The 21,906-nt window shown below is 34.7% G+C and overlaps 1 protein-coding gene and 1 pseudogene across 1 annotated transcript; both read right to left on the bottom strand.

Moving 5' to 3' along the window:
- Positions 1–3,938, bottom strand: LOC111430235 (annotated as a pseudogene).
- A 3,900-nt stretch (positions 3,939–7,838) lies between these two features.
- On the bottom strand, positions 7,839–18,544 carry LOC111430234 (probable polygalacturonase). The gene is made up of 7 exons (XM_023066402.1): positions 18,382–18,544; positions 16,622–16,845; positions 9,477–9,815; positions 9,235–9,355; positions 8,897–9,071; positions 8,625–8,695; positions 7,839–8,542 (listed from the first exon to the last, which is right to left on the bottom strand). The coding sequence occupies exons 1-7, from the start codon at positions 18,542–18,544 to the stop codon at positions 7,839–7,841; spliced, it is 1,797 nt and encodes a 598-aa protein (XP_022922170.1).
- Between the last annotated feature and the right edge of the window lie 3,362 nt (positions 18,545–21,906).

The following is a 21,906-nucleotide window of genomic DNA, read 5'->3' as shown; positions in this document are numbered from 1 at the left end:
TCATTCACGTTGTTGCTTTGGTGTGAAGGTCTTGTGGAGGAAGTTCGATATAGTCACAACACATTTAAGAGAATTGTCTTCCACAATCTACAAAGGTATGTTTCGTATTCAATTTACATGTTTTGTTTTAATTCTTAATAAAATCAAATGTTTCTGCTACACGAATGAATAAGTCATTCCTTTTACCTCCTCGGTGATCATTGCACGTCGACCATCAGCAGTGGCCAATGATGCGTAGTGCTTGTCCCCGTCAACTATGATGGAAATAAAGGTAGATAGATTTGAGAGGGGTAATGTTAGAGTATTTTAATTATTTTTTTTGTACTAATTTTTTCATAATAGCTAAATATTACAAATCTTATTGAAATAACTTATTTTCAAAATTAAATATTCTTATTTTTGTTTTATAAATTTTTAGGGAAAAGAAATCTTGTCTCTATTTTCATTAAATTTCATTACCATTTATTTCATAGAATTAAAAAACAAATTAACAAACAAAGCCTTTACTATAAGGCAAAAATTTCAACCTGAGTATGATTTTAATTGAACATTCTCAATTGGCAGCGGATCTTTAGAAAAGTCACATCCACCGCTTTTCGCTGCCTTAGTTAGCAAAGTACATGGCGGCGGATCCACATCGCTACTAAATTTCTCAATTTTCGTATAGTTCCACTGCAACTTTTAGGCTTCTTCAACAATCCAATCTTCACATTCGAAACACATATATCCGTAAACGGATCTCCCGAATGATGGTGTTAATATAACACACGCGGAAGCAATTTGGATCTTAGGCACTTTTAGAACATCAATTATTGTAAATAACTAGCATGTTCATAAGTATTAAAACTTAATGAGTTTAAATACTAATATTTTGTAGTTCAAACTTCTTTTGCCACACGAACCGGTTTCAAACCTCCACTAGTGTCTTCTCCACTATCCTCCGGCCTTAGAATGGGATTGTGGAATCCGGTGAGTGACTAAACTTGGGAGGGATTTTGTATATGTGAAAGAGAGTGTTTGTGAGAAGTTTTTCTCAAGGTTTTTCATCAAGATGAAGAATCCCCTCCAAGTATCATAATCACTCTATTTAAAGAGTCAAGTTTGCATGTTCATGCAAACTTGAGATCACCAAATTTTGACACTTAAAATTCCACTCAAATGTTTGGGATTATGTGGCAAGCATGCATGTTTGAGTTAACCAAATTTTGACACTCAAAATTCCACTCAAACTTGTGGGGTTTATTTGGCAAACATGCAAGTTTGGTTAAACCAAATTTTGACACCTCAAAATTCCACTAACATGGATTTTTCCATTAGATGAAAGTCAACATTTTGACTTTCTTCATTTTAATTCAACAATTAATTTGAATAATGAATTTCAAATTAAAGTAACATTAAATGATTAATTAAACTATTTAATTAATATTTAATATTAATTCAAATGCCAATCCCAATCAATTCCAACACATAATTGATTAAGATATTTAAATATCTCAGATTCTCTCTTTTTGTTTAATTCGTAAATAAAACAAAATTGCGGTTAAATATATCGTATATATGTAACGCATATTCCCTAATTTGAATTCGAACACTTTGAACTCACTCGTCACACTGTTCTATGGTTTAGTCCGATATGAGCTAGCAGAGGGACATAATGGACCTATAGATCATGGGCTCCAACGATCCAAGATTAACCGGTTTAAACTCATTAACCTGGTTAACCAACATTCGTTAACTACTAGGACACTCCACTATAGCCTAGTAGTTGCACTCCCCTCACTATAGATATATTTCTGTCCATCTGATATAACCATGATTAGTAAGTCGATCCTTCACAGGTTGTTCGTAACTAGAGCTGGGTCAATTTACTGTTTTACCCCTGAAGTTACTTCTTGTTCCTTATGTCTCACTGATCCTCTAATGAACAATTGGTTTGTGGTCCAACCAGTAAATCGAATCCCTCTCAGGCCAATGAGAGGGTGGGGCCCCTTGTTCAAGACCTGGAGTCAGTGCTTAAGGGAACTACCTTTCTTATATCCCTAAAAGTGGGTAGGAGTGAATTCCGTCTTGCACCCCACATCCCCAGCCATTCACCCAGTCTTACCCCTGAAATGGGAGGTCTGTTGAGTCGGCGAACTAGAGCCACTCTCACCCATGCAAATCTAAGGATAATTCCGAATAAACAGGAGTTCATGGTTAGCTCAGGATTAAAACCGAGTTACCTAGGTTATCGAATGAAAAGAAAATTAGTCTCAACAGTAAACGATATTATAAAGTGAGAGTGGTTTTCTTCATGATCCGATCTTATGCAATACTCATTGCATAGGACGCCCCCACTCACATGTCTCCACATGTACAATTTAGTGATCACATTGTTTATATCATATACAAAAGTGGGTTGCATTCATAGTGTCCCCAGAATAAGGTACTCAGCCTTATCCTTATACTATAGATCATTTTAACTATATACTTGAACTTGATCCCCACTTATGTCTCTACATATAGTTCAAGTAATCATACTATAGCCAGAGTGTTCTTAGTTTATTGGATTTAGATTAATGATCGTAAAGTTCACTTTATTCCATAACAATTTTTACTGAATAAACATCAATAATAACTTTATTGAAAATAGAATATATCTTTGTTTACAAACTATGAGTTTTAGGACATAAAACCCAACACCGAAATCCCTACCAAATTTACCGACATTGTAACATTCTCGGCCACCACGTCTCTGTAAATAATGTTCTTAATCTCTGGCAATGTAGAAACATTCTTTGGACGAAAATGTCCTTGACGAAGCTGCCTCGTCCACGAGCGATTTTGATTCTAACAGCAGACTCTGTATTGATTGCAGTAACGTTTTCAATCTTGACATTGCGGATTCCGCCAGACATTTTGCTACCAATGGCGATACTTGCGGAATTCAATGAGATGCAAGTGAGGCGGCGAATGACGAGGTCCTCGGTCGGCATTCCGAATTTGATACCGTATTCGTCCCATCCGCTCTTGATGGCAATGCAATCGTCACCGAAAACGATGTAACAGTCTTCGATTCGAGTGTTGGAACAAGAATCTGTGAAATTGAATGGAGAATTAGGTAGAGGGATGATGAAAAAAAGAAGCCCAAAGATTTTGAAGGTGGAGAAGTAGGGAACCTGGATTGATTTCGTCGGTGTTCGGTATGGTGACTGGATAATCTCGATCATGTATGGTCGTGTTACGTTGAGCTCCCGTTGTGAAACTTATCCCACCAATAAGACTTCTGCCCGCGATCCTGCGGTTGTTACCTATACCATGTCAACAATCCAATTTTATTTCTCTATAATTTTGCTAACCATTTTTTTAAGAAAAGAAATGTTAAAAAGGTAAAGAAAAAGAAATAATCAGGTGTGATAACCACGTCGATAAGGTTAGTTCCGCCTGCTGTACCCTCCACAAGGAGCATCTCTTCCCCTCTCATAAGATGGGAGAACTTTCACAAGTGGTCATTCCCATTCATTCTGCACCATTAGATTAAGAGAAATAAATCTAACCAATTTAGCTTTGACGAAGGATTAAAATTCAAATCATCACTCCCAAAGCTGTTAGTTTTATAAAAATAATATACTCAAAGGTCCAACTGGTGATAGAAGAATTTTAGCTTCTTTATCAATAAAAAGTGTGAAATGACTGGTCAGATTAAAACTTCCTGTCAGCTATTTTCCCGGCGGCACAACCAATTGAGCACCACCATCCGCTGTCAGTGCGCTAAGATGTTCAATCGCTTGCTGGAACGCGTGAGTATTTGAAGTTACTCCGTTGCTGATGCCACTAAACTCCATCCGCAACACCGAGTGTTTCTGACAATTGATCGCTTGAAATTTTAGAGAGTTCGAACTCAAACGTGGATTCATGGCATCCACGGTGGCTAAGCTCACCAATGTCAATACAATCATTGCCGAGATTCTCGATGTAAGAACCTTTCGAAAAAACACAGAAGAGGATTCAATTTCATTTTGTTTCTCGAAAAAGTAATGGTGGAAAATGCAGTTGAGTTTATGGGTTCATCTTTTGTTACATTGTGGAATTTTCTCGAAAAAAAAAAAGTAAGAATTTAGGAAAAAAAAGTTCTTCAATAAACAAAACCCAAAACCAATCAAAATTTTGAACAAAAACCCATAATTATTTTCAATAACCCAAAAGAAAAAACAATGAAACGTGAAGATAGAAAACAAAGATCCAAAAGGAAATTGGAAGAGAAAGAAGAAGAAAAATTACCTTGGTTTTTGTAGATTTCGGAGGAAAATTCATTTAGAGTTTATGGTTTTTAGATGAAGGTTTGAAAAGATTTTATAGGATAATTTAGGAATTAAACATAGAAAAGGGATTTATTTTTATAATTATTATTATTTAGAGGGTGAAAATTGGGTTGTAGAGAGAACCGTTGATGAATAATAGTGAAATTAAGGACAATACTAAAGACAATACAATGTCTAATGAAATATTAAGAGTGAAAGGGTTTTAAATTTGGCATCTTGTTTTAGTTATTTGTTTGTTTTTGTTAAAACTCTTTTACAAGTATTAGGATGTTAAAATAAATCAAACCAAGTCAATTAAATTTATATTTAAAAATAAATTATTAAACGTTTTCTATACTAACATTTTATTTTTTAAAAAAACAAAATTTTTAAATAAATTACTCGAACAACTTGAATCAATTTAACTTAAATATTTTATGATTAGATTAGGTTAAATTCGTGAAAAAGTTTACCATCCAAACCGTAAATTAAGTTATAAGTATCTTGTTTAATTTTGAACTACATTTCTTTATTGATTTGATTTATATTTAATTAGATGAATTATTTTTCGCAAATGTGGTTAAAATGCTATATGGTTAAAATTTAANGATGCACCTACCAAGAATTGAACCCGAGTCTATATCCTAGCAGGGTGCTATTCTACCACTAAACTACTTGTGCTTCTACAATCCAAAATAGTTGTCGAATTAATCCCACGATTTTTATATTAAGTCCAAAAATTTTGATTTGTTCTGATGATATTGTTAGAAATCGAATAAATGTTGATGATCCATGTTATCAACTATTCTACCCATTATTTTTTTAAATCAATTTTAGTTTGAGAGTACTTTTAAAATTGTTAAAATTTTTTTTTTTTTTTTTTTTTCTTTTTTAAGAAATTTTCTTAAATTATGTTTAAATCAAAGTGAAATATTACCCTCAATTTTATTTTTCAAAAAATAAAAAATAAAAAATAAAAAAAGTATATAGATTGTTATCCAATAAAATTATAATAAAGTATTTATAAAAATGAGACTATTTAATATAAAAGTTTATTATCTAATATAGAAATCTTTGAAATTTTACAATTATTTGGGAAATATTTTTTTAATAAACGAATATAGAGGAAATATATGGCAACATTTTCACCTTTAAAAGAAAAAAAAATTGAAGTTATAAAAGAAGATGAAATTATAAAAATGTATAAGTATATATATATATGTGTGTGTGTGAGATATGTATATATGTATATGTATGTATGTATTTATGCATGTAGATATGTATCTATTATATATGTGCGTGTGTGCTGTGAAATATATATATATGCATAGGGTGAGGCACGACCATATAGTGATCTATGCATGCCATGGTGAGGCACGACCATATAGTGATCCATGTATGTCATGGTCATGCACGACCTCTATTTGAGTGGCACTGATGGCCTGTGGACATTATGATTTTGATAATATCTATGAGCATACATACTAAATAATAGATGATAATTCTAAAGTAGGACCATAACATCATGACATACACTAATTTCTCCCGTCTCACAATATATCTATGTGGTCTCTAGTCCACCCAAGGACTAGTTTACAAAACAAAGCTCTCGTTGAAACACAAAATCATTTTCGCACATGAAACCATATATGGTCTAGGGATATTATGGTTCTATAATTGTGACCAGATGCATACATGCTAAGGAATAGGTGATGACTATAGTCGGATCATAATATCATGTCTAATTTGGGAAGAAGGGATCCTCAAGTATGCTATCACATAGTGTATTCATGTTGTCCCTAATCCATTCAAAGTTGGTTTATGAAATAGAAATCTTGATAAGAGCCTCTACTTTATTTCCATACATGATATCATATACTCGAAACATATTAAGTTCTAAGTAAGATTTAATCATGGTGAGACTAATCTGAATCTACATTGGCATAAGAATGTGCCTTATCTATGATGACTAGTGCTTATAGGGTACATGGTATCAACAACCTCAACTCTGTCAGGCCAATGTATTTTAATTGAGTCTTAGTAGGGTCCCTATAACTAAATATTAATTTAAACATTTCAAATTAAATCTTATGAGTTAGCAAGGGGATGCCTAGCTCCCATAATCATATAAAAGTTGATTAATTAAAATTAATTAATTTTTATTCATTAACCAAAGGATACCCTATTATAGATCTAGAGTTACACTTTTATGTACGGTATGATAAGTTGTGTCCATTAATATAATCATCACAAGCTAGTCAATTCTTGTGAGTTGTTCATAATTATAACTGAGTTAAAGTTTATTTTACCCATGCAATTACATTTTTTGCCTGAAGTACCATCGATTCTCTTATAAATAATTTATTTACGATCTGATTAGAAACTATGCACCTCTCGAGACATTGAGAAGGCGAGATTCCATTTTTCAAGTTCCGAAATCAACACTTAAGGGAACTATTCACTACTTACCTTATATCGAAAAAAGTGAACTCCATTTCGTAAAATTATGCTTTCGACTCCATATTTGGCCAGATCTCCAAAATGGTTAGGCATATTGAATTGGCTACAAGAGTAATTATCACCCATGCAAATCAAAAGACAACCCTTTAGAGTCGAAATTCATAACTCAATGAGGGTGTTTAGAGTCACACATGATTTAGTGTAGGGTGTTTACTTTTAATGTTTATTTTTTTTTTATTTTATATTTCATTATGTTATTTTAAAGATGTTTTCGAACATGTAAGTCCATGAAAATATTTTATGCTTAAGTTTTAAATATTTATTTCCGTACAAGAGAGTATGTTATGATGAAGTTAGCGACACTAGGTTATTAGAAATATAGGGTCGTCACACTCACTCATATACCATAGGAAAACTTTTTAGTGACATCTAACTTTCTCATGAGAGCTCACATTTTGCAAAAAAAACATGTTGAGGCCCTCTTCATTGCTTAAAAATAATTGATGCCTTACTCAACACACTACTTATCAAAACAACACTACAACACCAAAATATTAGCACTTTCGCACGTCTCTAGAACTTGTTCATTTCCAGAATAGTGTTGGTAGTGTGTAGGTCTCGACATTCAAGGGCTGAGAGCACATCAAGCCAAGAAGGAAAACCAAATCAGGCTTGATCATATTACATCTTCTATTCGAATTCCTTGTAAACTTGTTGGAATTTCACCGTTTTACGGGCTTTTAAGTACTAACTTAAAATCGCTATCATATACATAATATAACCATTTTATGCGAAAATAATCATTTGAGACGTATTCATAAAATGCCATAGATTTAATGTTTAATAAAGAGTCTTTAAACAAAATAACTTAAAATTAAAGTAAAAATAAAACATAAATATCATATACTAACATATTTGGATTTAAGAGTTTTATTTTTATTTTTTTTATTTTTATTATAACCAATATGGTAGAAATAACTTATTTTCAAAATTAAAAACTTCTTATTTTAACAAATTTTAAGAAAAAGACATTTTATCTATATCTTTAAATTTTTCATTACCATTTATTCGATAGAATTAAAAAGAAAACAAAATCTATTAAAAGGCAGGAATTTCAACGGAGCATGACTTCAGCTCAACATTCTCAATTGGCAGCTTGTCCTCGGGAAAGTCACATCCACCGTTTTTCACTGCTTTAGCCAGTGGAGCACATGGCGGCGGATCCACATCGCTACTAAATCCCTCAACATCCGTACAGTTCCACTGCAACTTTTTAGGCTTCTTCGACAATCCAATCTTTACATTCGACATACAAATATCCGTGAATGGATCTCCCGATATCCCTGCCAAATTTGCTGACATATTAACATTCTCAGCAACCACGTCTCTATAATTAATGTTCTTAATCACTGGCAATGCCGAGGGATCAAACTTGTCATCTGCATGCGATTTGTAGTCTCCAGTCATCCAGAAGACGTATTTCATCGTGGATAGAAACATTCTTCGGACGAAAATGTCCTTGACGAAACCACCTCGTCCGCGAGCAGTTTTGATTCTGACAGCAGACTGTGTATTGATTGCAGTGACGTTTTCGATCCTGACGTTGCGAATTCCGCCAGACATTTCGCTACCAAGGGCGATACCTGCAGAATCTGGTGAGATGCAAGTGAGGCGGCGAATGACAAGGTCTTCGGTCGGCATTCCGAACTTGATACCATATTGGTCCCATCCGCTCTTGATGGCGATGCAATCGTCACCGGAGACAATGTAGCAGTCTTCGATTCGAATGTTGGAACAAGAATCTGATAAATTGAATAGAGAATTAGGGAGAGGGATTGACGAAGAAAAGAACCATGAGGTTTTAAAGGTGAAGAAGAAGAAAACCTGGATTGATTCCGTCAGTGTTGGGTACGGTGACGGGAGCTAAGATGGTGAGCCCTTGGATAATCACATTTCTGCATTTTCACCCAACCCAACCAAACTAAATTAAAAATAAATCATAATAATATAAATCTATACATATATATATATATATATCAAAAAAAAATTAGTTGGGAATGATTTGAACGGTATATTATTACAAGTTTTAATTTTTTTTTTCTTCCAGCATAATCCTAAAATATAAGAATAATGAGAGTAAAGTGAAATAGTCAAACCTGCTATAAATCGGATGGACACACCAAAAAGGTGAGTTGATCAAAGTGAGATCGGAGATTTGGATTTGATCAGAGTACATGATCTCGATCACATGCGGTCGTGTTACCTTGAGCTCCCCTTTCTTAAATTTTTCCCACCAAGAAGATCCTTGCCCGTGGATTGTACCATTGTTACCTACACCATGTCACCAACCCGACTTTATTTTCTATAAATGTTTTTTTTATGTTTTCATTTACCTTAAATTTTTTTTATTTAATTCTGATAGCAAGAAAGCTTATAAGATTATAATTTTGCAAACCATTTAAAAAAATTAGAATGTTAAAAGAAAAATAATCACCTGTGATAACCACATCGGTGAGATTAGTTCCAAAAATGAGGCTGTTGTACCGTCCACCCGGAGCCTCTCTTCCCCTCCCATAAGATGGGAGAACTTCCACAAGTGGCCACTCTGATTCTTTCTGCACCATTAAATTACGACGAACAAATTTAACTCATTTAATTTCGATTAAAAATTAAAATTCAAATCACCACTCCCAAAGTTGTTAGCTTTATAAAAATAAAATACTCGATAGGTCGAACCTGGGATGCAAGAATTTTTGCTTCTTTATCGATAAAAAGTGTGAAATGGCTAGTCAGATTAAAACTTCCGGTCAGCCATTTCCCCGGCGGCACGATCAATTGAGCACCACCATCCGCCGCAAGTGTGCTAAGATGTTCAATCGCTTTTCGGAACGCGTTAGTATTTGAAGTTACTCCGTCGCCGACACCGCCAAACTCCGTCAGCAACGCCGAGTGTTTCCGACAATTGATGGCCTGAAATTTCAGAGTGTTCGAACTTAGACGCGGATTCATAGCGTCCACTGTGGCTATGCTCACCAATGCCAGTACGATCACGGCTGAGATTCTCACCAAAGTAACCTGCCGAACAAAATCAAAGATGATTCAATCTCTTTTTGTTTCTCGATAAAATAATGTTTAAAATGACAGTTAGATTTATTGGTTCATCTTTATGTTGGTTACATGAAAAAAACAAAGTTTTTCAATCAACCAATCCCGGTTTAGAACAAAAACTCGTAATCATTTTAAGTAATCCTAACAAAAACCAATGAAAAGTAGAATAACAAGCCAAGCCAAGCCCACACGACCAATAGAAAGAAAAAAAAGTGAAATTCAAAGACAGAAGAAGAAAAATTACATCCATTTTTGTGGGTTTTCGAGGAAGTTCCATGATTAATTTTCTTGGTGAGTTTATGGTTTTCAGATCACGGAAAAATGATTTTATAGGATAATTGAAGAATAAAAAATAGGGAAGGAATTTATTACTATTACTATTATTACTTTTTTTTTTTATGTTGAAAATTCCTGTCGTAAATGAAATGGTTGGATTTACCTAAAATATTAGTCCAACAGACTATTTAAGAAACATAAGGAGTGAGATCTTTTTAAATTTGACATCTTGTTTGTTTTTTTTATATAATTCTTTTACGTGTATTAGAGTGTTAAAATAGTTACTCCAACAACATGCTCAAACTAAGTGAACAAAATCAGTATTTAAAAACAAATTAACAAAGGTTTTCCATATTAAAAATTTATTTTTATTAATTTTTTTTAGTAAATTATTCGAGAATCAACCTAACGTAAATATTTTATGGTTAGATTAAGGGAAATCATTATTTGATAAAGATTTATTGGACTGAAAAAGTTTATGGTCCAAAAAATTAAATTATGTCTAAAATATGTTCAATCCAAAATAATGGGTTGTTTAGTTTTAAATGATATTTCTATATTAATTTGATTAACCTTTAATTAAATCAGTTATTTTTTAACTAATTATAGCGAGTTGAATATAGGCGGAAATCTCTCCAAATATGGCAAAACTTAATATTAATCTCCATTTATTCTATTGATATTTTTGTTAAAATTTTCTTTTATATTTTTTTCTTTATTAAGAATTTTTCTTAAATTATGTTTAAATCAAAATTTTATTAATTTACCTTATCTAGATTATGAAGTTTATTATGTAATATAGAAATTAGCTAGTTCTTTTTTATCAATAAATAAATTATTATTAATTGGATTTTGAAATTTTAGACAAATCTTTTTCAATAAAAGAATATAGAATGAATACATGGTAAATTTTTCACATTTAAAGACAAAAAGGATGAAAATTTAAAAAATGTATAAGTATGTGCTATATACAAATACATAACACACATACATACATAGATATGTATATATATATATATGTGTGTCTGTTGTGTGATACATACATATATGTGCATATGGTGAGGCACTACGATATAGTTATCCACGCATGTTATGGTGAGGCACGACCCACGTTTGAGTGACACTGATGGCTTATAGATGCTATGATTTTGATCCTTATGGGTGCATACATACCAAAGAATAGATGACAATTCTAAAGTAGGACCATAACATCATGTCATACTCGTTTCTCTCATCTCATAATGTATCCATATGATCTGTGGACCACCCGAAAACTAGTTTACGAAACAAAGGTCTTGTTGAAACACTGAATCATTTCCGCACATGATACCATACATGGTCTAGGGATATTATGGTTCTATAATTTCAACCAAATGCATACATACTAAGGAATAGGTGATGACAAAAATTGGATATGAATCTACCTCATTGATCTAAGAATGTACCTCGTCTATGATCACTAGTGATTATAGGGTACGTGGTATCAAATCTAGTCACCTCAACTCGATAATGTCCATGTGTTTTTTTAATTAAGTCTAGTATCGGCTCTAAAACTAAATGCTATCTAGAAATAAAGGGAATGCATTTTTCATCCTAGGAGAAGCATTGAAAACCAATTTTATTTTATTAAAAATTAAAAGAAAACATTTAATGGGAAAGTATTTACCTTTTTGTATTTCAACAATGTTATAGTTTCTTCCCAACGGCTTGAACAAGGCTAATAGGAGCCTTTTTAAAAAAAAATGAAAGGCTCTCTAAAAAAAAATTCATATAATTATTTTAATATTTAATATATCAAATACAATATTATTTTTCTTTTATATGTTTAATATATTTTATATATTAAAGGATAATTTGAATATTTTAAATTAAATATAACTATTTTTAATTATTTTAATATATTTAATATGTTAAATATTAATTTAAACGCTTCAAAATCAATCTTATGAGTTAGCAAGGAGACGGTAACTCCAATAATGATACAAAAATTTATCAATAAAAATTAATTAAACTTTTTAATTAATCAATTTTCATTCATTAATTTTAGGACACTATATTATAGACCTAGAGTTACACTCTTAGTTACTCTATGACAAGGTGTGTCCATTATTATAATCATTACGAACTAGTCAATTCTTAATGAGTTGTTCATAATTACAACTGGATCAAAAGTTCATTTTTCCCATGCAATTACATTTTTTGCCTTAATATTTGTTAAGAATGAAAAATAGAAATAGAATTGGAATCGAATGTATGTTCTCATTGATATTCATAAGCTTTAAATAGGATACAAGCTAGCAACTAATACTTACAAATAAGGAAAATATAAACTAACTAAATATCGAGAATAAAATAAAATATACTATAAATCAAATCATAAAGGAAGAATATTAAGATATAATATCTAAGATATATTCCATAAATAATATATACTCTAAATATTATATCTCAACACTCCCCCTCAAGTTGGAGAGTGTATGTTAATCACATCCAACTTGCCTTTACGAGTGTAGGTCAATAACACCCAAGTTGAGTGTAGTCAATAACACCCAAGTTGTCTTTACGAGTGTAGGTCAATAACACAACTTGTCTTTGATTGGTTTGTATTTTTAGACTTCCAAGAATTTATTGAATTTCCAAAGATGCAAAACTCAGACATAGACTGCCTTTGATTGGTTTGCATTTTTAATCTTCTCAAGAAATTATTGAATTTCCCAAAAAGATGCAAAACTCAGAAATAGACCGCCTTTGATTGGTTTGCATTTTTAGACTTCTCAAGAAATTATTGAATTTCCTAAAAAGATGCAAAACTCATAAATAGACCGCCTTTGATGTATCTCAGAACTTGAAGAGCTACTTCTTGATTTATGCATAAATGATGTACTCCAAGATTGGTAGTTTGTTCCATTTAATTTGATTGGAACAAGTGAATATCCTGGCGGATCAGAATGATGAATATAATAAGAATGTGTTAAATAAACATCCGAAGTTTTGAAGTTAGATAATGACACCAAGATCGGTGCTCTGGATCACTTGAGAGATTGTGAAAGAAAATACGAACATCTTGAATATGTCACATTTGAGCTTGGTGAGAAATTTGAAGATGCTTATAACGTATTCTTGATATTGGAAGATCGGTTGATGTAAGGCTTCACTGATTGAGTTAGGTTATGAATGGCGGTTGTAAAGACTGATAGAGTTAGGGTTTGGCTTTGGCTCTGATGCCAAACCCTAACTCAAGAGAAAATTCTGATATTTAAGAATATCAAGATCCGTGCTTTGATATCATGTTAAGAATGAAAAATAGAAATAGAATTGGAATCAAATGTATATTCTCATTGATATTCCTATCCAATACAGGCTAGCAACTAATACGTACAAAAGGAAAATATAAACTAATTAAATATTGAGAATAAAATAAAATATACTCTACCAAATCATAAAGGAAAAAATATTAAGATATAATATCGAAGATCTATTCCATAAATAATATATTCTCTAAATATTATATCTCAATAATATCATCAATTATCTAAGGAATAATTTTTTTATAATCTCATTATAAACTAAGTCCCTCTCCAGACATTGAGAAGGTGGGATCCCATTCTTCAAGTCTTGAAATCAGCACTTAAGAAAACGATTCATCTACTTACCTTTTATCGAAAAAAGTGAATTCCATTTCATGAAATTATGTTTGGAACTACCTATTTGACCAAGTTCCCAAAATGGTAGACGTTGAATTGGATACAAAAGTCATTCTCACCCATACAAATAAGAGAACAACACATAACATGTAGGAATTCATAATTCAGTGAGGATTAAGGTCGAGTCACATATGATCATCATGCAAAATATTAATTTTCTCAACTAATTTTCTCAAAATATTAACATGTAGGAATTCAGTTCTTTGGAAACGTTTAAGGTTAGTATGACTACCTTTTGGCTACCTAAATTTTTGGCATCGAGTTTAAATTATTTATGCATAATTAGGTTAGTTAGTTTAAATTATTAGGGGTAAGTTTTTATGTATAACTAGGCTTAGCTAAATTAAATAATTATAAATAAATTTAAAATTATTTTATGCAAAATTAGGTGAGTGAATCCCTACTGTAGTTCTAATTTATGATTTTGGACTCTTTAGGCAGAATTAAATTTCCAAAGCATGTTAAGTAGCGCTAGCATCAAGCATCAAGGATTCGTAGTAGCTTTGGCCTAGGCCAACTAAGTAAATGGCCCCACTGTTGTTTGGTTATAATTGTGTGCTGATTGATGACACATGCCCATGGCTTCGCATATGTCTTATGCTTGTATATGTAAATTGTTATAAAATGAGATGTTACGTGAATGTTATGCTATACGTGTTAAATTGATATGTTTATGGTATGATATATTGTGATGCGATATGTTATGGTGTGATATGTTGAAGGCATGCTCGGGTTATGTTATGTGACTCTTATGATATATGATATGTTATAATATGTTATGATATGTGAATTGACACATGCAAAGATATAAGTTATGATATAGTATATGACCATGATAGATGCATAAGGTAGTTGTACTTGTTTTCTTAGACTTGGGTTAGAATAGGGTTCTTAATTTTTAATGTTTATTTATTTTATTTGGTATTTCGTTGTGTCATTTTAAACATGTTTTCGAACACATAAGTCCATGACAATGTTTTAAGATGAAAGTTATGTTTTATGAAGAAGTTTAAATAAAGTTTAAATAAAGTATTTCTGCATTCTATGTTCATGATATGTATATAGTAATTGAAAATGTTTGCTGAAACCCTCCAACCTAAATGGGGTGAAAGTTCTCTATTTATAATCATTTACAGTATAGAGAATTATGGTAAATCACAAATAATATGAAAATAACAATAAAAGGTAAGAACAATAAATTAATACAATATATTTGCCTTTAATAAAAGGGGCAAATATGGTAAGCCAGGTAAATATTTAAATATTTGCCTTATAATAAACGGTCAACTATCCTTAACACCCCCGCAAGCTGAGTGTCAGATTTGAACAAACGTGAAGCTTGGATTTGAAAAATTCGAAAGGTCGAGAAATACTTTTCGTGAAGATGTTAGCAACTTGGAGATGGGAAGATACATATTGTGTGCGAAGTTTGCTAGCGATAACAAGTTCTCAAAGGAAATAATAATCTAGTTCAACATGTTTGGCCCGCTTGTGAGAAACGGGATTAAAACTAAAAAAAAATAGCACTTTTGTTGTCACATAAGAGTAAAGGTTGCTGTGAAATAGGGATCTTGATGTCATGCAAAAGATGCGTAACCCAAAGAAGTTCAGCAGCAGTCGTGGCAAGAGCACGATACTCAGATTCACAGCTGGAGCGTGAGACAGTAGGTTGCTTTTTGGCCCTCCAAGAAACAAGATTGTTACCAAGATAAATAGAATAGCCGGATGTAGAACGACGAGTATCGAGACAACCAGCCCAGTCAGCATCTGAATAAGTGACTAGCGTACTAGGAACAGTGGATGGACAAAAGGTAAGACCAAAGTGGAGTGTTCCTTTGACATAGCGAATAATACGTTTGACAGCAAGAAAGTGATCTGCAGTAGGGGCATGCAAGAATCGACTGACATAATTCACAGCATAGGCAATATATGTATGTGTAATAGTCAAGTATTGAAGGATGCCAACAAGAGATCTAGAGAGTAGGATCAGAGAAAGGAGAACCATCAGCAGGTGTTGAGAAACAACCATGGGAGTGTGGACTGGTTTGCTATCGAGCAACTGAGCACGAGTAAGAATATCTTGAGCATATTTTAACATACTAATAAAGAGACCATCAAGAGTGAGTGAAGCTTCAAGACCAAGAAAGTAACTGAGAGAACCAAATCTTTGGTAACAAACTCAGAATAAAGCTTGCGAGTAAAGCTGTCAATAAGAGATGAGTTGTTGTCGGTAACAATAATGTCATCAACATAAAGAAGCAAATAGATAAGGTTAGATTGCTGATGAAAGATAAAAAGGGACATGTCAGCGCGACTGCAAGAAAAATCAAGTGTGAGAAGAAATGGGCTAAAACCCTGAAACTAAGCGCGAGGAGCTTGCTTTAAGCCATACAGGGCTTTCTTTAATAGACAAACATGAGTGGGAAATTGAGGATCAATATACCCAGGAGGTTGTTCCATATGAACACGTTCAATAAAAGTTCTATTGAGAAAAGCATTCTTGACATCATGTTGTCAAAGAGGCTATTTATTTGTGATTGCAATAGAAAGCACAACACGGACAGTGGTAGCTTTGACAACCGGACTGAAAGTCTCAATGTCGTCAAGATCAGGAACCTAAGTATAACCTTTGGCAACAAGACGAGCCTTGAAACACTCAACAGATCTATCAGGCAAATATTTAATATGAAACACCCATTTAGAGCCCACGATGTTGGTGTTAGCAGGGCGAGGAACCAAAGTCCAAGTATCATTTTGTTGTAAAGCTCGAATTTCTTCATCCATGGCAGCAACCCAAGTAGGATTCTTAGTCGTAGATTTGAATCCTTTTGGCTTAGTGAATGCAAGAAGAGCATAAAAAAGTCCAGATGAGCCCAAAATACCAATATTTGCTGGATGATGAGTCTTGAATATACTAGCTTTGGCTCGTGTAATCATAGGATGAGAACCCAAAGAGGAGGAATCAACAGTAGGTTCAATAGAGGTCGGATCTGACGTCGAGGGTGGCAAAGCAGAACCTGCACAAGAAGTATCAACCTACACAGATTCATCTACAAGGTCAGAACAAATATCACAAGGGATGAACTGGATCGAGAAATGTGCGATGATGAAGTGGCAGAGGGGGATGAATCAATATGATAAAGATGTGGTTCTAAGAAATTTGAAATATGAAGAGAGAAAAGAGGTTGGGCATGAGAGTTAAGGATAGCAGGAAAGTGAGTTTCATCAAATTGAGCATGGCGGGTGATATATAGCTTAGTGGTGGCAAGATCAAGACAGCGAAACTCTTTATGAGCAAGACTATAACTCCAAAAAATACAAGGAATGCTGCAGGGAGAAAGCTTGTTAGGCATATAATCACGTAAGTAAGGATAAACACGACAACCAAAGGGATGAAAATTCTCATAATGCGAAGAGTAGCCATAGAGGAGTTCAAATGGTGACTTACCTCCAAGAAGTGGAGTAGACAATCGGTTGATAATATAAGCTGCAATGCTGAAGGCGTTAACCCAAAAACGAGGAGAAAGATGGGAGTAAAAGAGAAGAGCCAAGCCAGTCTCAGACACATGACGGTGTTTTCTCTCAACACGACCATTTTGAGAAGGCGTATATGGACAAGAGAGTTGATGGTGGATGCCAAAAGTACGTAAATGAGTTTTGAAACAAGTGCTAGTAAATTCGGTACCTCCATCGCTTTGAAATGCCTTGATATGAGAAGAATATTGATTTTCCACAAATTTTTTTAATGGAAGAAAAATATCAAAGAAATTATTTTAAAATTTTAAAGAGTAAAACCAAGTGAATCGAAAATAATCATCAATAAAAATAACATAGTAAAGAAAACTCGAATTTGATTTGACAGGGGAAGGCCCCAAAGATCACAATGAATAAGATCTAACACATGAGACGACCTATGTTCATTGCAGGAATAAGGCAATCGATGACTTTTCGCAAGTTAACAAGTACTACATAGTGATGGAGAAGGCAATAAAGACGTAAGAGAAAGATGACCTTTTCTATTTAGAAAAGAAATAACAGAATGATTCACATGACCCAGGTGAGCATGCCATAAATCATGTGAAGCACATAAAGATTTATTTCTAAGTACTGAAATAAAAGCATGGTTGCCGCGCTCCAACATATATAGCCCTCCATCTCTTTTACCGGTTGCCACCACCCTTCCTGTTTGACGATTTTGGATAGTAAGAAGATTATTAGTAAATGTAATGGAGAGAGAAAAATCAGATGTTAATTTACTAATTGAAAGAAAATTTTTAGTGAGGTGAGGGACAACCAAGACATCTAATAAGTGAATATTTGGAACAGAAGAAAGAGTACCGATGTGGGTAATGGGTAGGGATGCACCATTTCCTACGATCATAAAGTCCTTACCCGTGTAATTTTTAGACTTATCCAAAATAGATGGGTCGGCAGTCATATGGGCCGAAGCTCCAGTATCCAGAAACCAATCAGCAGCATCAAGTCCAGCAATAGAACAAGACATGTTGAAGGCTTCAGCAAGGTGAGCATGAGTAGAATTAGGTCGAACATACCGTTGGTTGCAGCAGCCAGCATAATGGTTCTCTTTGCGGCATATTTGGCAGTTAGGTGGTCGACGACTTTGACCTGAGTGGGTTTGTCCTCGATTGGAAGAGTTGTTTTTGTGGAAATAAGAACGACCTCGCTGGTTACTAGAGGAAGGAGGGTGGCTTCCATGGGTGAGACCACGATTAGTGGCTATGAATGCTGTAGAAATGGAGTCAGAGGACTCAAGGGAGCGCTGAAACAACTCAAAACTTTTAGCTTTAGAGACTAAATCTGCAAAACAGGGGATAGGGGTGAAAGCCATCTAAGCAGTAGAAAAAGTTAAAAAATCGGTGCCGAGTCCATGCAGGAACCAGTGCACTTTATCACTGTCCTCGACGGGTCTGCCAATGGCATGAAGTTGGTCACAAATTGTTTTGAAGGCACGGACATGCTCAGCAACAGATTTGGTGCCACATTTCATTAGCTGCAAGTCATCCTTGAGTCTCAGTTCATGAGCTTTGGAATGATGGCTAAACGTAGTTTCCAACGCAAGCCAAACATCACGTGCAGTGGAGAGACCAACGACGACAACAACAATGGCTTCCTCGGTGAGAGAGAAGAGCAGGAGACAGAGAAGTCATTGATCGGCTGCTCTCCACGCCAAATATTTGGGGTTGAGTGTTGAGGAGGTTTCTGTTTCAAAGCAAGGTGGTGGAACCATAGTTCTATCAACATAGCTCAACATGTCTTGACTCTCAAAGAGAGGGAGAAGCTGGCTTTTCCAAAGAAGATAATTGGATGAAGAAAGTTTGATGGTGATCATATGGATTAGAGTGTTGAAAGGAAGAAGATGATAAGAGGATTTGGAAACTGTAATGACCCGAGGAAAAAAAAACTCAGTCGCCGGAAAACTCGTGAGTTTTTCGGCGACCGCGGAGTTTCCCAGATCCCACGCGAAATGACAGCCACACCTCGCTCAGCCTTCAGTCCACAACTCCCTGAACCTATCAGAATACCTGCAAACAGAGAAAAGAAAGAAAATACGAGAGAGAGAGAGAGAGAGAGAGAGATTTCAGATAAACGCCGGCGAGTTTCCAATTTCTCCACCGAGTCCTAAACCACCCGAAAACCGACACCAAGCGATCAGTTATCACAACGAGAAGGATCCCTAACGAAAGTACAATAACTCAAGGTACATTTTGTGCCTTTTCGTAAGCGCCGTCGTCGATAACCGAGGTCGAAAAATTGGGTTTTCCTAAACGTTCTTAGATCTGTGGTTTTAAGAACTTTTAGGCCGCAAAACTTCGAGGAAGGAAAGGACGACAAAAAAAGAGGAAAAGGAAGAAATAGGACCAAAATCTGTAACGAAAACACTACGGGAAGGAGAGAGAAGATGCGCCAGAAAATCGGCCGAAGTCGGGTAAGAAAGACGAGATCCACGGATCTGGGTCAACCTGAATCCAAAACCCGAGAGAGCCAGCCCGATTCTTTCCCTTAGTCTCTGCCTTCGGTCCAGCCCAACTACAGCTGCCCAAACCTCAAACCAGCCCAGAAGTTACGGTTCAGCTGAACCAACCTGAGACTAGACCCACGGATCAATCGAACCGGCCTGCAACCCAAACACTTACAGCCCAGCCCAGCCCGAGGCCCAACGATTAGTCTGGCTCAGTAGCCTTCTGCAGCCCGCAACTCGAACCGTGACCCGAATCAGACTGTGACCCGCGCCTCGACCCGATGCTACCGCACGACGTGGCTCGTTCTGCTGTTGCCCTAGGGGTGTACACCCAACCCGGAAACCCGAGAACCCAACCCGACCTAACCCAAAATATAAGGGTTGGGTTGGGTTGTGTTGGATTTCGAGTTTGGGTTGGGTCTATTTTTTTTAACCCGATCTGATTTGGGTTAGGTTCGGGTACCAAAAGAAAATGATCGGGTCAACCCGGCCCAACCTGAAAATATTTAAAAAAAAAAGAAGGAAATTAAAGCTCAAAGGTCCAAAGTCAAAGCCCAATCTACAATTTATCTAGTCTTTGACCAAAGCCCAAGCCCAAGCCAAACCTGACATATGGAAACCCAATAATTACTTCGGAAAGAAATTTCTCTCTCTCGCCCTAATATGTGCTCTAGAGTCCTTAGCAATAGGCACCCTCCCTCTGTTCTCTTAGGAAATGGCTGTTATTTTAAATTTCTACATAAATCCATCTACTCTCAACACTTCTGTTCTCTTGGAAAATGGCTGTTATTTTAAATTTCTACATAAATCCATCTACTCTCAACACTAAATCCAAGAGATGGCTGTTATTTTAAATTTCTACATAAATCCATCTACTCTCAACACTAAATCCATTCCTCTCCTTGTCTGTCTTCAATCTATACTCTAAATCCATTCCTCTTCCTACCTCTCTACAATTCATTCTAGTCTAAATCTATTCCTCTCTCTACCTCCAATCCATTCCTCTCTCTACCTCTCTACCTCTTAAAATCCATTCATCCATTCCTCTTCCTACCTCTCTGCAATCCATTCTGCTCTCCCTACCTCTTTGCAATCCATTCCGCTCTCTACTTCTCTGCGATCCATTCCTCTCTCTAGCAATCCTTTCATCCATTCCTCTCTCTACCTCTCTGCAATCCATTATGCTCTCCCTACCTCTCCACTAAATCCATTCCTCTCCCTACCTCTCTACTCTCAGCTTCTCCACAAAATACAAATATCTCTCGATACTTAGTCTCTCATAAGAAATTTGATCTCAATAGCATTCTCTCACGTTTTTTGTCTTGTTTCTTTCTCGAGCGTGTCTTTCTCTCTTTAGTCTCCTGGAACGCTATAACGGGTAAGGTTTTTCTCTTTTTGTTATATCCCCTTGCAAAGACTGATTGTATATTTTAACTTTGATGCATTCTACGATAATTGTAAATATTGGGTTAAATGTTTGAATCATAATAGTTCTATTTTACTTTTTATAGATGGAAAACAATACTACAACTATATGTGCAAGTAGCTCTAGTAATTATAATGCATCAAAACCACCATTGGCTACACAATCTGAATTTAAGAAGAAGAAACCGAGTAAATCAACGGTGTGGGATCACTTTACAAGATTAGAGAACAATAATAAGAGGTGCAAGTGCAACTATTGTTCCAGGGAGTATGCTTGTGATACTAATTCTTGTGGAACTAGCACGTTATGGAAGCACTTAAAAAATAAGTGTAGAAAGTACACATATAAGGTGGAGGAAAAAGAACAAGCCACTCTAAGTTTTCAACGTTCAATAGATGGAAAGGGTGGTAGTAATATTGTTACTTCATTATTTAATCAAACAAGATGTATAGTAGCATGTGCCAAGATGATAATTATGGATGACTTATCATCTAAATTTATAGAGAATGAGGGTTTCAAATTGTTTTGTAGTGTTGCATGTCCTAAGTTTGACTCTCGGTCAAGAGTAACCATTGCTAGAGATATAGTTCAGCTCTATCTAGAAGAAAAAAAAAAGAAGTTGAAAGATTTTTTAGTCAGCCATTCCAAGAGGGTTTGTCTTACCACTGGCAC

Source organism: Cucurbita moschata, unplaced genomic scaffold (genome assembly GCF_002738365.1).
Source record: "Cucurbita moschata cultivar Rifu unplaced genomic scaffold, Cmos_1.0 Cmo_Scf00033, whole genome shotgun sequence".
NCBI classification, from domain to species: Eukaryota; Viridiplantae; Streptophyta; class Magnoliopsida; order Cucurbitales; family Cucurbitaceae; genus Cucurbita; species Cucurbita moschata.
Note: the sequence above shows the minus strand (reverse complement) of the source record. Positions and strands in the feature narration are given on the sequence as shown.

Coding starts and splice junctions, on each gene's coding strand:
- LOC111430234 (XM_023066402.1), bottom strand. CDS start 18,544: ATGGAAGCCACCCTCCTTCCTCTAGTAACCAGCGAGGTCGTTCTTATT. Junction 9,816..16,621: donor CGACTAAGAATCCTACTTGG/GTTGCTGCCATG, acceptor TTTGTTCGGCAG/GTTACTTTGGTGAGAATCTC. Junction 8,696..8,896: donor GTCCATCCGATTTATAGCAG/GTTTGACTATTT, acceptor GTGAAAATGCAG/AAATGTGATTATCCAAGGGC.